Below are 18096 nucleotides of genomic sequence, written 5' to 3' on the forward strand. Positions count from 1 at the left end.
AAGTGCAAAAGATATAAGAATATTTTATTTAGCATCTTGATGTGAGAATACATTCCTAAGCAAGGCATAATATATCAGACACAATAGAGGAAAAGTTTGACTATACAAAATTTAAAATTTTAATGAAAAAAAAAAAGACAAGCTTTGAGGGACAAACAACAGATTAAAAACCAGAGTACAAATTGATAAGAAAAAGATATCCCAAAAGGATGAGCAGGCAAGTCACATGGCAAACAAACATAAGACAATCAACTCCACCTGTAGTCTGGGAAATGCAAATTAAAGAAACCCCTGTTCATTCAGATTAACAAAAAATACAGGCATAATGGCTCACACCTGTAATCCCAACACTCTGGGAGGCCAAGGCAGGGGGATCACTTGAGGCCAGGAGTTTGAGACCAGCCTGGCCACCATAGTGAGACTCCATCTCTACAAAAAACAAACAAACAATTAGCTGGGTGCAGTGGCACACACCTGTAGTCCCAGCTTCTCAGGAGCCTAAGGCAGGAGGATCACTTGAGCCCAGGAGTTTGAGGTGGTAGTGAGCTATGATCGTGTGACTGCACTGAAGCCTGAGCAACAGAGCAAGACACTGTCTCAAAAAAGACAAAAACATAAAAACAAACAAAAAAAAGACAATAATATCCAATGCTGGTGAAGATAATGGGAAAGTGGTATTTTCAAACTTATAAGGGTGTGAATTGCTCTAACACTTATTGGATTCAAAATCTATTAATATTAAAACTACTCCCTTTGACTATACCTTCTGACCCAGTGATCCCATTTTAGGAGCTCCACCCTTTGGAAATAGAAGTATAATTATATACATTATTTTGATTGCTCATGGTGGGAAAAGGCTGTAATCAACTGAATGAACAGGGACTTATTTAAATTATAATACAGCTATACTAATGAATGCTGTACAGCCTTTAAAAATGAATTAGTGTATATCCTTCTGATGACTTAATGCTCAAGATGCATTAAATCAGTTGCCAAGTAACATATATAGATGATCATAATTTTGTAAAAACAAGTCCCTCAAACCTTCTATATGTTCATATTTGAATGGGCATAAATAAGACAGAATAATATATAAGATTTCACTTCTCCTTTGGGAGACTGAGGCGGGTAGATCATGAGGTCAAGAGATCGAAACCATCCTGGCCAACATGGTGAAACCCTGTCTCTACTAAAAATACAAAAATTAGCTGGGCGTAGTGGCATGCGCCTGTAATCCCAGCTACTTGGGAGGCTGAGGCAGGAGAATCACTTGAACCTGGGAGGTGGAAGTTGCAGTGAGCCGAGATTACACCACTGTACTCCAGCCTGGCGACAGAGCAAGACTCTGTCTCAAAAAAAAGAAAAAAGATTTCACCTCTCAGTATCTGAAGTGGACAGAAACTTTAATACCTCTAAATTTTATCTTTAAATCATATCTAAAAGCTTTATAATTTAAAAATTATAAAATTCATAATTGGATATCGTATTCATGTATAAATGACTTATAACAATTTTTGGACTGGCAAACTGGTTTTGACTGTCGGCTTCTACTTAATTGTGTACAAATTAATAAATTAATGAATGATATATATAGATAGTATTTCTACATAAAGTATTAATATCCAGGATATACAAAGAATTATAAAGAAACAAGAATTCTCATATAGAGTGACTATACTAAAAACCACTGAATTTCACACTTTAAAGGGTTTTATTTTAGTAATTTTTAAAAAATTACTATAAAGAGGTCGGTCGTGGTGGCTCACACCTGTAATCCCAGCACTTTGGGAGGCCGAGGCGGGTGGATCACGATGTCAGGAGATTGAGATGATCCTGGCTAACATGGTGAAACCCCGTCTCTACTAAAAACACAAAAAGAAATTAGCCAGGCGTGGTGGCTGGCGCCTGTAGTCCCAGCTACTCGGGAGGCTGAGGCAGGAGAATGGTGTGAACCCAGGAGGCGGAGCTTGCAGTGAGCCGAGATCGTGCCACTGCACTCCAGCCTGGGTGACAGAGTGAGACTCCACCTCAAAAAAAAAAAAAAAATTAAATTACTATAAAGAAAAAAAGAATGGGCCAAGGATGTGAGGAGCCAACTTAGAGAAGAAAACCCAGGTTTTCTTCTAATTGAATTGTACTTACAGAAAAACCAGTGTATAAGCTAATAATTATTTATACGAGGAAACACTGATGGTACAAACCAAAATTGGTAGAATGCCCTTAGGAAGGTAAAAAATAAGAGATTCCCCTTAAATGAGAGCACAGACAATTCATCCTTTGTAACAGGAGATAGCAGAGCATCTGAATAGTGATGCTTGTAGATGTGGTTTTGGAAGTCTGTGGAAGGTCTCCTCAGATTGCTTCTGTTCTCAGTCCAAGAGAAGCAAGAAATAGGTAGCATAGACTGATGGTGGGGTAGTGTTGATTAGTGGTCTGAGTAGAATGGAGATATAAAATAGTTGACTCCCTAGGGAGAGTAAATGAACCATGGAAACAGTAAGACTTCTGGGCAGCATTAAAGTTAATTTGAATTTATGCTCACAAATTTAAAGTGAGACTGGTTATCATGGTCACATATCTTTCTCTAACCACACTCAGCTTCCTGAGTGCAAAGTAGGCGTTCATATTTAATAAGGATTTGAGCTTTGCCAAGCGAATACAACAAAGAAAGGAGCAATGGAGTTGACAGGGCATGCAAAGGAGTGATTATTAATAACATACTACAGGCTAGGTGCAGTGGCTCACACCTGTAATCCCAGCACTTTGGGAGGCTAAGGAGGGCAAATCACTTGAGGTCAGAAGTTTGAGACAAACCTGGCCAACATGGTGAAACCCCGTTTCTACTAAAAATACAAAAAAATTAGCTGGGCGTGGTGGCATGTGCCTGTAATCCCAACTACTACTCAGGAGGCTGAGGCAAGAGGATTGCTTGAGCCCAGGAGGTGGATGTTGCAGTGAGCCAAGATCGTGCCATTGCACTCCAGCCTGTGCAAGTGTGAGATGCTGTCTCAAATAAATAAATAAAAAGATAAATAATGTACTAAAAACTTAGGATAAGCACAGAAGTGAGGGCATGAAAGGAGAGGTGCTGCGAAAACACTAGGATTAATGGATTGTAGGTCTTCATGAGGTCTAAGGATTGTTGGCATCAAGGACCTATAAGGAGTATGCTAGAAAAAAGATAGGAGAAAGTAGTGAGAGAATAGGATGCTTGAAACTGAGATTAAGGGTTTTTGTTATCAGTAATGACAAAGGAGTGAGTGGCTGAGGCTGATCTTGCTACTCCAGATCATTAGCAGAGAGGTCAAAGGACTGAGAAGTATCATTTGGAGAGTGACGGTGAGGTAGAGACTAAAATCTCTGAGAACAAGAGTGAACCAGGAATGGTAAATGACAATGGGTGGTATAGTCTGATGATCATGAAAAATTTTAAGACGGAAGTTTTTAGGGAGGAGGGAGGTGAGAAAGAGAATGGTCTACAAGCAGCACTACAAAGATAAGAAAAACCACAAGAACAAGCACCAAATGAGAGGCTGCAGGAGACAGCCAGAGTTCTGTGAGAGCAGGGGGATCTCAAACTTCAGTGTGTACGAGAATGACCTAGATGGTTAGTTCAACTATAGATTGCTGGACCCCACACCCAGAGTTTCCGATTTAGTAAGACTTAAGTCTGAGAATCTGCATTTCTAAAAAGTTCCCAAGCATTGCTGTGTGGTCCAGGGACTACATATTCAGAACAACTCAGAACAAAAGAAAGAAAAAAGCAAAAGGATTCACTATGTAGAGAACATCATTGATGACTTATCACGGATTCTAGAAAACACAATAAAAAAAGGTTCTAGGAGTTGGAGCAGGTGTGAGATGGGGCCAGAAACGGAGTCTTCACAAAATCAGGCTTTTGTTGAAGACGGTTATATGCATGATGTTAAGAGAAGCCAATCTTTTACTAAAAATAATGTATAATATAGGAAGCATTGGTTATAAACTAATAGTATTGACTTTTATTTGCTAAACTGACTTTAACCCACTAAAAGTTTGTTGAGTATCTGCAATGTGCCAGGCCCCTTATAGCCTAAGAAGAGGTTAAGTGCCAAGTCAGTTAAACAGAATAACCAAACATAGCTCTCTATAATCTTTTATATTACATAAATAAAATTTTATATATATATATAATCATAGGACAATCTGTACTGTTTAGCACAAACTGATTTCTTAATTAAAAGAGGTATAGTTGGATAAGAATACACTATCACTTTATTTATTTATTTATTTATTTATTTAGACAGGGTCTCACTCTCATTGCCCAGGCTGGAGTGCAGTGGCATGATCTTGGCTCACTGCAGTCTTGACCTCCCAGGCTCAAGAGACCCACCCCCCTCCGCCCACCAACTGCCAGTAGCTGAGACTACAGGTGCGTGCCACCATGCCCCACTAATTTTTGTATTATTTTTATAGAGACAGAGTCTCAACATGTTGCCCAGGCTGGTCTTGAATTCCTGAGCTCAAGCAATCTGCCTGTCTCAGCCTCCCAAAGTGCTGGGATTACAGGTGTGAGCCACCCTGTCACTTTAATTCTGGCTGTGTCATGAAGGTCACATCACCATTTAGTTACTACTTAATCATGTTTTTCACATGCCTGATAATTTAAAGATATGTCAAAAATTTATCATATTAATTATAAAAATAAGTGAAGTCAAGATAACTTTTTCTCTTTCTCTGTAATAAACATACACTTTGAATTTTTACTTTAGGTGGTATCAGAACACTGCCTGAATCATGTTACACTTCCAGAGTTCAAAATTTTAAAATACATTAAGCTGATACACATGATTTACACATAATTGCAACTTGAAAATAACAAGAGAAATATTTTACAGAATATTTAAATAAGTCTTATTGTAGTTAAAATATTTTAAACATTCATTGCTATCACATATGCTTATTAAGAAATCTCATAAGTTTATATAGAAACTTACATACATAATATTCACTATTAAATATTACAAATAAATATTTTAGTTATTTTGACTCAAATTCAACATCTTTCAAACCATCGGCAATATTTCTTGTTTTTTTTTTTTTCTTTTTTTTGAGACAGGGTCTCATTCTGTTGCTTAGGCTGGAGTGAAGTGGCACAAACACAGCTCACTGCAGCCTTGACCTCGTGCGCTCAAATGAGTCTCCTGCTTCAGCCCTCCATGTAGCTGGGACTATTGGCGTGCGCCACCATGCCTCATTTTTTTTTTTTTTTTTTTTTTTGTAGAGGCAGGGGTCTCACTCTGTCACCCAGGCTGAAGTGCAGTGGTGTGATTTCAGCTCACTGCAACCTCTGCCTCCTGGGCTCAAGTGATCTTCCCACCTCAGCTTCCCAAGTAGCTGGGACCACGGGTGCACACCACCACACCCAGCTGATTTTTTGTAGAGACAAGGTTTCACCCTGTTTCCCAGGCCCAAATTCCTGAGCTCAAGAAATCTTCCCACCTTGGTCTCCCAAAGTGCTGGGAGTATAGGTGTGAGCCACCACAACTGGCAGTTCCAGCCAATATTTCTTTAAAACTACATTTCAATATAAATTTTTAATATAGAACCAGCTGAGAATCTTATGAAATCTGACATTCAGTGAAACCAAGTATTATTTGTTAGAATTTAAATATTTTTGAAGGCAGACGAATATTTGTTTTAAAAGTTAAAAACTCAACAGGAACTATGTTTTTTATACACTTTCATATATTCTTCATTATTTTTCACTTATTTAATTAGAAAAGTCATACTCTTCATTTTTAAACAAGCAGGAGCTATCTTTTGGATTTTCATTGCTTAGTACAGAGCCTATAAAATATAGACAATTATTTATAGAATGAACAAATATCTGGGAATTTGTCCAATTTTTAGGGATCCAAAATTATTAAATTTCCTTTGAATTATGTCATTTAAAAAATAAGCATATAGCTATTAAAAATGTAAGTGAAAACTGTTTAATCATTTTAGAGCAGTCAAAATACAATATAAGATTGGTATCTTGTTATCTGAAAGCAATCATTTTACCATATGCATTTTGATCTTTTACCATTCATTTTAAGTTGATGGTTAATTTAAAAACTGAGTTTTAATCAAAGTTGTTTTCAAACATTGTCATAATGTCACTTTGAAGGGTCATATCAATGGTTCCCACCATCTGTAGAAAAAGCAGAAAATTTTAATATTACTTTAAAAATGTATGTCTTTACTACAACTATACAATAATGATTATGCAACATTTAGGAGCAAATCATACAAAAGAACTATTCAATAATTTTTTAATTTTTATTTTCTCAGGTTGAACAATAAATTTGTACATAATTATTTCTGTTCAAATATTACCTGATTTGTTAATATATTGTTCATGTAATAAATAAAAAACAAAACCTACAAGAAACACTAAGAATAAGTTTGACCCCTCCCTACAAGTAAAAGAGAAAGTTCAATGTTGACAGAGTGGGTATGAATAAGAACATGAACGCTGAGAGCACACTGTCTTACTTCTAAACCCAGCATAATGCCAGACACACAAAATTACTTTCTGAATGAACCAATATCTTTGTTATGTGAGATAACTATAATATGTAATGCTAAAACTATGGGCTTTCCTTGATTCTGCCACTTACTAACTGTGTAACCTAGTCTATTCTATGTATAGGCATTTATGAAGAATCAGATTACATGTAACATTCAGCAAAATGCCATATTAATCACGAAAAAGCTGTTTAAAAAATAAGCCAAAGTAGAGAAAAAGCTAATTAAGACAAAGGAAACAAATGTCAACTATATTCTGAAGCCTTTTCTAACTGCCCTTATAGATATTCTTTAGCATCTGAGATGACACCAAATATTAAAGTTCACAAAATTATTTTTAAAAAATAAATCAATAAACAGCAACAGACCAGAGTGGTAGGTAAAAGCACCAATTTGCAATCAGTTGGTTAGCTTCTTGAATGGGAATTAGCATTCTCATTAGCTATGTGGGAAAATATTTGGAATTGTGATTTACCTACTGAAAGTATTTGAAAGGTATGTCTGACTCTTACAAACCATATAAATTTCTTTAAATCTGCCTTAGAGACAAAAGAATACTTCTTAAATCTTAATCTAGACTACATTTTTTTAATCTTTTTTTTTTTTTGAAACATTGTGTCGTTTTGTCACCCAGGCTGGAGTGCAGTGGCGTGATCTCAGCTCACTGCAACCTCCGCCTCCTGGGTTCAAGTGATTCTCTTTCCTCAGCCTCCCGAGGAGCTGGGATTACAGATGTGCACCGCCATGCCCAGGTAATTTTTGCATTTTTAGTAGAGACAGAATTTTGCTACATTGGCCAGGCTGGCGTCGAACTCCTGACCTCAAGTGATCCACCTGCCTCAGCCTCCCAAAGTGCTGGGATTACAAGGCGCAAGCTGCTGCAACTGGCATAAACTACATTTTTTTTTTTCTTGTGACAGAGTCTCAATCTGTCGCCCAGGCTGGAGTGCAGTGGCATGACCTCAGCTCACTGCAACCTCTGCCTCGCAGGTTCAGGTGATTCTCGTATCTTAGCCTCCCAAGTAGCTGGGGCTACAGGTGCGTACCACCAAGCCCAACTAATCTTGTAGTTTTAGTAGAGACGGGGTTTCACTATGTTGGCCAGGCTGGTCTCGAACTCCTGACCTCAAGTGATCCACCTGCCTTGGCCTCCCAAAGTGCTGGGATTACAGGCATGAGCCACCGCACCTGGCCCCAGACTACATTCTTAACACCCAGTTTCTAGGATGCTAAATGTCTAGCACAGATTGTTCCTTTAAGTTCTATTCTAAGCCTCCAATATAGGCATTGGATATGTTGTCCTAGTTTAAATATCATGTGATACTGCTATAAGTATCCAGACATACTGCAAAATTTGTAGAGTATGTAATGAAACCTGTTTTTATTTAAAGGTTGTGTGTATTGGCTTATTTTAGATTCTCTTACATCTTGACTAAAATCTGTGCATGTGGAACAATTATCGATAGAGAACTGGTATTCTCTGTACCAATTAACCTTAGATACCATGATTTTTTTTTTTTTTTTCTAGATGGAGTTTTGCTCTTGTTGCCCAGGCTGGAGTGCAGTGGCGTGATCTCGGCTCACTGTAACCTCTACCTCCCGATTCAAATGATTCTTCTGCCTCAGCCTCCTAAGTAGCTGGGATTACAGGTGCGCCACCATGGCTGGCTAATTTTTGTATTTTTAGTAGAGATGGGGTTTCACCATGTTGGCCAGGCTGGTCTCAAACTCCTAACTTCCAGTGATCTGCCTGCCTCGGCCTCTCAAAGTGTTAAGATTATAGGCGTGAGCCACTGTACCCAGCCAATACCATGATTTTTAATACTAATGCTCCCCATAGCTGACACCATAAGCTGGCTATTCCTTACTGTGTGGTCCTAAATACACTCTTCAACTGTTCAAATTTAAGATCAAAAGTTTGGTCAAGGTAACTGGCATGAGGTAAACGTTTGGGAACTCTGCTAAGTGTCAAGTTATTATTGCTTTATAGAGTATGGCTCTTTCGACTGGCAGCAAGAGGCTGGGCTGTCAAAAATGATAGCAAATAGATCCAAGGTCAGGTTGTTAGTTATCAAGCTGCTAGATGTAACATCATTAGTCAGCTTTCAGTGGGTTCCTAGTCTAGTCATGTTCCAGAAAAGTGCTTAGGATATTGGGAAATGTATCAGGTTACCTAGTTGTGTTGTTGGGCCGCAACTAGGGTGCAGTGAAATCACTTGGGGGTGACTTAAGTCAGGCCCGTGTGAGTGCCAACAGGAAACATTTTTACATAACTACAGAAAGACTTTAGGTCGGCTGGGCGTGGTGGCTCACGCCTGTAATCCCACCACTTTGGGAGGCCGAAGTGGGCAGATCATGAGGTCAGGAGATCGAGACTATCCTGGCTAACATGGTGAAACCTCGTCTCTACTAAAAATACAAAAAATTAGCCGGGCGTGGTGGCGGGCGCCTGTAGTCCCAGCTACTCAGGAGGCTGAGGCAGGAGAATGGCATCAACCCAGGAGGCGGAGTTTGCAGTGAGCCGAGACGGCGCCACTGCACTCCAGCCTGGGCGACAGAGCAAGACTACATCTCAGGAAAAAAAAAAGAAAGACTTTAGGTCAACTACTAACGAAATTTAACAATGAGTTCCTAAAAACCTCCAAAAAGACAATACCAAAAAGTTTCTATTTAAAATTGAGTTCATTAAAATTAAAGTTTAAAATTCAGTTCCTTAGTTGCATTAGCTACATTTCCCATGCTCAACAGCCCTATGTGGCTATTTGCTAGTATGTTTGAATGGATAAAGCATATTTCTATCATTGTAGAAAGTTCCACTAAGATCACACTGCTCTAAAGTAAACTTCACCATATGTTAAATGTACAGCACTATTAAATGCAATTTGTTTCTACCTTAGTATTATAAAATACGTGGCTGACAGAACTTTTGTTATTCCCTAGAAAGTTAATTTGTACTTTAACCAATACTAGAGCTAAAGCCAATGGCTGTTCTCTTCTCAAACTAATGTTCTTATATGTCCTATGAATTTACACGTTTTTCCTAGGATTACAAAAACATCTAGTTCTATGTGACTGAGATTGCTGGGAAAAAAAAAAAAAATCTAGCACCCAACAAGGTAACATTCACGACACCTGGTATTGATGATTATTAGTTATGCAAAGAAGCAGAAAAACACTATTCACAAAGAAGAGACTAACCAATCAATTGAAACTGACCCAGAACTGACATACATATTGGAATTAGCAGAGAAGCACATTAAAACAGTTATTTTAATGGTATTCCATTTTTTCAGCAGTTTAATAGAGATAAAAAAACCCACACACATTTTTAATAAACCCAAATCTCACATCTACAATGTCTGGGATGAAAATTAATACACTGGGGGTTAACAGAAGATTAGACACTGAAGAAAAGACTGGTGAATTTATCCAAAATGAAATTCAAAGGGAAAAAAGAATTTTAAAAAAATTAAAAGAGCAGCCCAGGTGCAGGTGGCTCATGCTTGTAATCCTAACACTTTGGGAGGCAGAGGCAGGCAGATCCCTTAAGGACAGGAGTTTGAGACTAGCCCTGGCCAACATGGGGAAACCCTGTCTCTACTAAAAAAATAAAAACAAAAACAAAATTAGCTGGGCATGGTGGCAAGTGCCTGCAGTCCTAGCTACTCAAGAGGCTGCACCATGAGAATCACTTGAACCTGGGAGGAGGCAGAGGTTGCAGTGAGCCGAGATCATGCCACTGCACTGCAGCCTGAGCAACAGAGTGAGATTCAGTCTCAAAAAAAAAAAAAAAAAAAAATTAAAAGAGCATTAGTGAGCTATGAGGCAACTTTAAATGGTCTAATACATAAATAATTGGAGTCCTCACAAGAGAGTGAGGTGGGATATTATTTGAATAAATAATGGCCAAAATTTTTCCAAGCTTGATGAAAACACACATCTTGAATAAGCTCAACAAATCACAAGAAACATGAAGAAAACAATTGCTGAAACCCAGTGATCAATACAAATGTTAAAGGCAAGTAGAGGAAAAACATACTATATACAGAAGACCAAAGATAATAGTACTGGATTTCTCAGTGGAAACAATGGAATCAATGAGACAGTGAACAAGTACCTTTAAAGTGCTAAAAGAAAAAACACTAAAGCTCTAGAGTTCTAAATTCAACAAAAGTGTCTTTCAAAATTGAAGGCAGGGCCAGGCACACTGGCTCACACCTGTAATTCTAGCACTCTGGGAGGCAGAGGCAGGCAGACTGCTTGAGCTCAGGAGTTCGAGACTACCCTGGGCCACACAGTGAGACTTTGTCTCTACAAAAAAAAAAAATAAATAAAATAAAAAATAAAAAAATTAGCTGGGTGTGGTGGTGCATGCCTGTGGTCCCAGCTACTAGGGGGTTGGGGTAGGAGGATCGCTTGAGTCTGGGAGGTCAAGCCTGCAGTGAGCCATGATCATGCCGCTGCACTCCAGCCTGGGCAACAGAGTAAGACTGTGTCAAGAGAAAAAAAAAAAAAAAAAAAAAAGTGGCAAGTTGAAAAACCTGCAAACAAATGTTTATGGCAGCTTTATTCTTAATTGCCATAGGTTGGAGGCAACCAAGATGTCCTTCAATAGGTAAGTAATAACTAAACTGTGGTATATTCATATAATGTGCTAAAAAGAAATGACCTATTGTGATAGCCAAGACATGAAATCAACCTAAATGTCCATCAATGGCTGAAAAGAAGAAATGTTATATATATATAATGGAACACTATTCAATCTTTAAAAAGAAAACCCCATCATTTTCAACAACATAGGTGAACCCAGAGGACATTATATTAAGTGAAATAAGCCAGGCACAGAAAGACAAATACCGCATGATCTCATTTATCTGTGGGGTCTTAAAAAGTTGAACCCATAGAAGCAGAGAATGAAATGGTAGTTTATTAGGATATGGGGAGAGGTTGGGGGTAGAGATAGGAAATATTATTCAAGGAATACAAACTTTCAGTTAGACAGTAGGAATTCCAAGAGATTTAATATACAACATGGAGACTATAGTTAAAAACAATGTATTATATACTAAAAAATTACTAAAGAATAGATTTCAAGTGTTCTCACCACAAAAGGTGAGGTGATACATGTTAGTTTGATGTAGCCATTCCACAATGTACACATATTTCAAAACATAATTGTATACCATAAATATATATAATTGTCAATTAAGATAATTAATTTTTTAAAATTCAGCTATCAAGCCATAGAAAGATAGAGAGGAACCTTAAACGCACATTGCTAAGTGAAAGACAACAATCTGAAAAGGCTGCATAGGGCATGATCCCAACTATATGACATTCTGGACAAGATAAACCTGTGGAGACAGTAAAAAGATCAGTGGTTGCCAGGGTTGTGAGGAGGGATGAATAGGTGGGCCACAGGAAACTTTCAGGGCAGGAAAACTATTCCGTAAGGAACTATAATGGCTGATGTATATCATTATACATTTGTCAAAATCCATAAAAAGTACAACACGAAGAATGAATCCTAATGTAAACTATAGACTTTACTTGATTATACTAAGGCTGACAATGATGTATTGACATTGATGGTGGGGGAGGGCATATATATAGAGGGGTATGGCACGTAGGAACTCTGTATTTTCAGCTCGGTTTTGCTACAAATGTAAGACTGCTCTAAAAAATAAAAGTCTATGAATGGAAAAAAAAGGCCAAATAAAGGCATTTTCAGATGCACAAAAGTGGAAAGAACTATTGCCAGCGGACCCAGACTATAAGAAATGTTCAAAGGAAGTCCTTTATGCAAAAGGAAAATTACACTATTTGGATATCTGGATCTAAACAAAGGAATGGGCCAGGCACGGTGGCTCATGCCTATAATCCCAGCACTTTGGGAGGCCAAGGTGGGTGGATCACCTGAGGTTAGGAGTTCGAGACTAGCCTGGCCAACACGGCGAAACCTTGGCTCTACTAAAAATACAAAAATTTACCAGGCATGGTGGTGGGTGCCTGGAATCCCAGCTACTTGGGAGGCTGAGGCAGGAGAATCGCTTGAACCAGGGAGGTGGAGGTTGCAGTGAGCCGAGATTGCACCATTGCATTCCAGGCTGGGCGACAAGAGCGAAACTCCACCTCAAAAATAAACGAACGAACGAATGAATGAATGAATGAATGAATGAATAAATAAATAAATAAATAAATAAAGGAATGAAAAGCACAGGAAGTGGTAACTGCATATATAAATATAAGATTCTTTATTTAAAACAATTTAAGAGATATTATCAGTATTTAAGCAATAGCATAAGGCTGACGGGGAGGAATGGAAGTAACTGTTGTAAAGCTCTTACACTAAACATGAGGTGGTAAAACGTAAATTGAAAGCAGACTGCGATTAAGTTAAAGCTGTATATTGTAAACCGTAAGCAACCACTAAAATAGGAAAACAAAGAGTTACTGACTATGTCAATGAAGGAGATGAAGTGGACTAAAAAAATGCTCTGTAGACATAAAGAAGGAGATCATGTCTTTTGCAGGAACATGGATGGAACTGGAGGCTATTATCCTCAGCAAACAAATGCAGGAACAGAAAATCAAATACTGCATGTTCTCACCTATAAGTGGGAGCTGAATGATATGAACTTAGGAACACAAAGAAGGAAACAGCAGACACTGGGGTCTACTTGAGGGTGGAGGTTGGGAGGACGGAGAGGAGCAGAAAAGGTAACTATTGGATACTGGGCTTAATACCTGGGTGAAGAAATAATCTGTACAACGAACCCCCGTTACACCAGTTTACCTATGTAACAAACCTTCACATGTACCCCAGAACCTAAAACAAAAGTTAACAACAAAAAAGCTTAATACAAAAATGCGCAGAAAAAAAAAGAGAGAAGAAAGACAGGAACAGAAAACAATTATCAAGATGATGAACTCAAACTTAACAATGTCAATGATTATACCGAATGTAACTAGTCTAAACATGTGATTAAAAGGCAGAGATCTTTGGCTAATGCCTGTCATCCTAACACTTTGGGAGGCCAAGGTGGGTGGATTGCCTGAGCTCAGGAGTTCGAGACCAGCCTTGGCAACATGGTGAAACCCTGTCTCTACTAAAAATACAAAAAATTAGCTGGGTGTGGTGGCACGGGCCTGTAATCCCAGCTACTCGGGAGGCTGAGGCATGAGAATCACTTGAACCCAGGAGGCAGAGGTCGCAGTGAGCCAAGATTGCACTACTGCACTCCAGCCTGGGTGACAAGAGCAAAATTCTGTCTCAAAAAAATTAAATAAAATAAAAATAAAAATAAAAAACAGGCTGGGCATGGTGGCTCACATCTGTAATCCCAGCACTTTGGGAGGCCGAGGCAGGCGATCGCCTAAGGTCAGGAGTTTGAGACCAGCCTGCCTAACATGGTGAAACCCCATTTCTATTAAAAATACAAAACATTAGCTAGGCATGGTGGCGTGCGCCTGTAATCCCAGCTACTGGGGACGCTGAGGCAGAAGAATCGCTTGAACCCAGGAGGTGGAGGTTGCAGTGAGCCGAGATCACACCACTGCACTCCAGCTTGGGCAACAAAAGCGAAACTTCATCTCGATAAAAACAAACAAACAAACAAAAGCAAGCTCCCATTACATGTTGCCTACAAGAAACTCACTTTAAATAATTAAAAAAAAACACAAGATAGGTTAAAAGTAAAACAATGGAAAGAATTTTACTATGCCAACGCTAGTCATAAAAAGGTGAAGTGCCTATTTTAAATTTCAGTGTAATTTTCAGAGTAATTATTACCAGAAGTAAAGATCATTTCATAATGAACAAGAAGACAAACCAACTTGGACTGATTAACACCCTGTCCAACAGCAATAAAATACACATTCTTCATGTGCACACAGAATATTTACCAAAGTAGACCATAAGCCAGGCCATAAAATAAGTCTCAATAAATTTCAAACAATTCAATCAGATATGTGTACGACCACAATGGAATTAAATTAGAAATCACTAACAGAAATCACTAGAATCAGAAAATTCCCAAATATCTGGAAACTAAACACTTCTGAAATAATCCATGAATAAAAGAAGGAATCAACGGTAGCTTTTAAAATATTATTTTCTGCATATTAGGACTCCTAAGTGAAAGTCAGCTTCTTAATCTAGCAGTCAACCGAAGAAATGCTGACCAGGAACAGATGGCACATCTTCTGGCCACAATTCATAGGTGGTTTACAGATTTTTAAACAGTAACAATAGTAAGTGATAAATCACTTCACCTAGTGCTAGGCATTTTCCTATGTGCTTAATACATGCTCATTCATTTCATCTTCACAATAGGTATTATTATTCCCACTTTAGGGAGTTAGATAATTGCCAAGGTCTAAGAGTCTAGTAAATAGGCAGACCATCTTTTTTTGTTTGTTTGAGAGCACCATGTTGCTCTGTCACCCACATTGGAGTGTAGTGGAGTGATCATAGCTCCCTGCAGCCTCTAACTCCTGGCCTCAAAAGATCCCCCCGCCTCCAAAATCATCATTTTAACTCAGGTAGTCTAGTACTTCCAGGATCAATACTCTATTATTGCATTGCCTCCTTTGGCTATGAATTTTTTTATTTTAAGCTTTAATTTTAGAACCTGATCCTCACTAAAGAGGTAAGCCCACTGTCACTGAAAAATTACACCAAATGCACCCTTGAACATACAAAAGACACTGCTCTGTTAAATCTTTCCCTTGTTAAATTAGATTTAGTAAACTAAAATTCACTTACTGCTTCTCTCCTCCTCCTCTCTTGTTCTTTCTGCCTTGCTAAATCACGGTCTTTGAGAAGCCAGAGTTTGGATTTATCTTGAGCTTCTGATGACTGCTGATGTTCTTTCTGCTCTTCTCCAGAGCACTTGTTTTGTATTTTATTTGAAAAAGATTCTACAGTCAATCCATTCCCAAGATCCCTTAAAGAAAAAAAGTATAGCTCAAAGTAGGTTTCAAGTTCCTTAAAAGTATTACAAAAATGTTATTAAATGACAAATATAAAGCCATATATTAGACAACCATGTTCATGTTATAACATTATTTTAAGCTTTATTTTTGATGCATCAAATTATACATAGGCTAATCGATATTAACAAATAAATGGTTTTAGAAAACTGTGGCCAAGATGAACCACTATCTTCTAACACATAGACCAGAAAAACTTTAAGACATTTCTGTAAAATAATGACTATATAATTTAGTAATCAGTATCTTTAGTAGCTTAATCCCTTGATTATTTGTCTTCAAGAGATATCACCACTTAGAAAAAGTATCAAATGTACTTTTTGCAATTACAATTTGCTCTGTGTTCTACTAAATAGTTGAATCATAGTCACTTAACAAATAAGAAATTTAATGTATTTAAAATACATTCTATATCTCCCAAACCCTCCTTTAATCCAGTAAATTACAGACCTCTGATTTTCTTGAGATGCTTTTAGTTCCTTTGTATTTTGTTCCAAATGCTTCCGTATGAGTTCCTGTGTCCGAGCTTTTACTTCCTTTTCTATGGCTGCTTTTCTAAATTGGTTGAAGAGCTCATCTGAGGATTTCATTACACCTGATGGTTTCACTGGTTTGCCTAAACTTTTCCATGAATCTGCATTCTTAATCTTTATATCCTAAAACAAATATTTGGTTCAGTCTATGTCTACAGATGTTAACCAAATTTTGGAAGGAAGAAAACATTTTTTGATGATACAGCAATAGATCTAATTAAGATTCTAAAGGGCTTCATGTACTTTTACTAAAGTAAAAGGTTACTAAAGTCAAAGGTTACTAAAGTTAGAAAAAAATACAAAAACATAATAGATCATCTAAACTCAATTATTAATCTGAGACCACATTAAAGTAGCACACTTGCCAATTATTTTAAGACATCTATATTAACCGCATAATTTGCAGAAAGCATAAAAATAAATAAATCCCTCAGTGTAATCAAGATACTTATTATCCTATAGGGAAAATAAAGAAAATGCTCAAAGGATTAATAAGAAGCAAAGTAAGATTGTACCCTAAAAATGCCATGGAGTTTGTTGAGAGTCCTCTGACATGGATATATTTTTCCTTTTGGTGGTTAAGAAGAAAAAACTTAAGTGATGTGACTGCTCTTCTTAAACAAGATACACCATGGTTGAGATTAGTGCTGCCCACCAGAAATATATGTAATTTAATGTTTTCTAATAGCCACGTTTTAAAAATTTAAGTAAATTTAATATATTTATTTAACCAAATATACCCAAAGCATTATTTCAACAGGTAATCAATATAAAAGACATAAAGTATTTTTTCATACTAAGTCATCCCAATTTACATTTGTAGGACATTACAATTTCAAATGCTAAATTCCTACTAGAAACAATTGATCTATAATTAGATTTCATAAAATTCACAGTTGAAAAACTAGTTATGTATAGTCAAACTGTTCCAAACACATCTAAGTCTTCCAAAACTGAATTGTGTCCATTTTAAATTTTAATTAAAAGACAAATTTTAAAACTTAGTTCCTTTAGCTACATGTCAAGGGCTCAATTAGCCACATGTGACCAGAGGCTACCATATTAGATAAGCACAAGTCTAGATGGCCCTTTCTACAGTTAAACCTGTCCATCTATAATAAGGAAAGAGGGCTGTGCAATACTAAAACATCTTCTGCTGAATTTCTAAAAATAATTATCTCCTTAATAATTATGCTTGATTGCACTTTTGATGTATTTCCATGAAATATGAGGAGAAAACTTGTCTAGGGCCCCATATAAGGCAAAAGAAAATGTATGACTAGATATATTTATAGGCCTTTTATTTCTATCCTGAAGTAATAAAAGGAGTCAAAACATCCCTCCCTGCCCCCAACACAATGACCTTTACCAATCACCAATGATTAGCCAGTTGTGCTTTCCTGTAAGTTGTCAATAAAACCTGTTTTTGTCTCTACCTATGGAATGGGCTAATTACTAGTTCTATGACTCACTCAACTAAAGCATCTCACCTTCCACCTTCTCACCTTTAGATTTGTCCTCTAAAGTACTTGCAAGGAAAAGGTAAGAAGTAGAGGGTAATGGAACAGAGGGATGGAGGGGGATAGAGAAAAAATATATAAAAATATTCCTTTCATAGTTTCTGAAAACACCTTGAACAGTACCTTATATATCTTAATTTATCCCAATCATCTAGAATATTTGTTGAAAGAATGATATCAGTATATAATTTGAAGATTAAGTAGACATTAAGACTCCATTAGGAAATCCCTTGGATTTCTTAGATATCCCTAGAATAGATTCTAAAAGATGGTTTTATGACATGCTTTAAAATTGAGATCACTGGCAAATATCAACATTATGAACTTTCAATTAAACACAAACAAAAGGGCCAAGCGTGGTGGCTCATGCCTGTAATCCCAACACTTTGAGAGGCCAGGTGGGTGGATCACCTAAGATCAGGAGTTTGAGACCAACCTGGCCAACGTGGCAAAACACTGTCTCCTCCAATAAAAATACAAAAAATTAGCTGGGCATG

At 37.4% G+C, this 18096-nt stretch overlaps 1 protein-coding gene across 7 annotated transcripts in view; it reads right to left on the bottom strand.

Annotated features, from left to right (window-relative positions):
• Window positions 1-5952: 5952 nt before the first annotated feature.
• The window catches only part of BRDT (bromodomain testis associated), a 64950-nt gene continuing 52806 nt past the window's right edge, over window positions 5953-18096 (bottom strand). For all 7 annotated transcript variants that reach the window (XM_019029524.3, XM_055352127.2, XM_019029586.3 and 4 more), the window contains 3 exons: window positions 15997-16202; window positions 15320-15500; window positions 5953-6175 (listed from right to left, as the gene is read on the bottom strand). In XM_019029524.3, coding sequence (XP_018885069.3) covers window positions 6107-6175; window positions 15320-15500; window positions 15997-16202 — 456 coding nt within the window. In that variant the 3' untranslated portion in view covers window positions 5953-6106. The remainder of the gene's footprint in view (window positions 6176-15319; window positions 15501-15996; window positions 16203-18096) is intronic.

Source organism: Gorilla gorilla, chromosome 1, assembly GCF_029281585.2.
Source record: "Gorilla gorilla gorilla isolate KB3781 chromosome 1, NHGRI_mGorGor1-v2.1_pri, whole genome shotgun sequence".
NCBI lineage: Eukaryota > Metazoa > Chordata > Mammalia > Primates > Hominidae > Gorilla > Gorilla gorilla.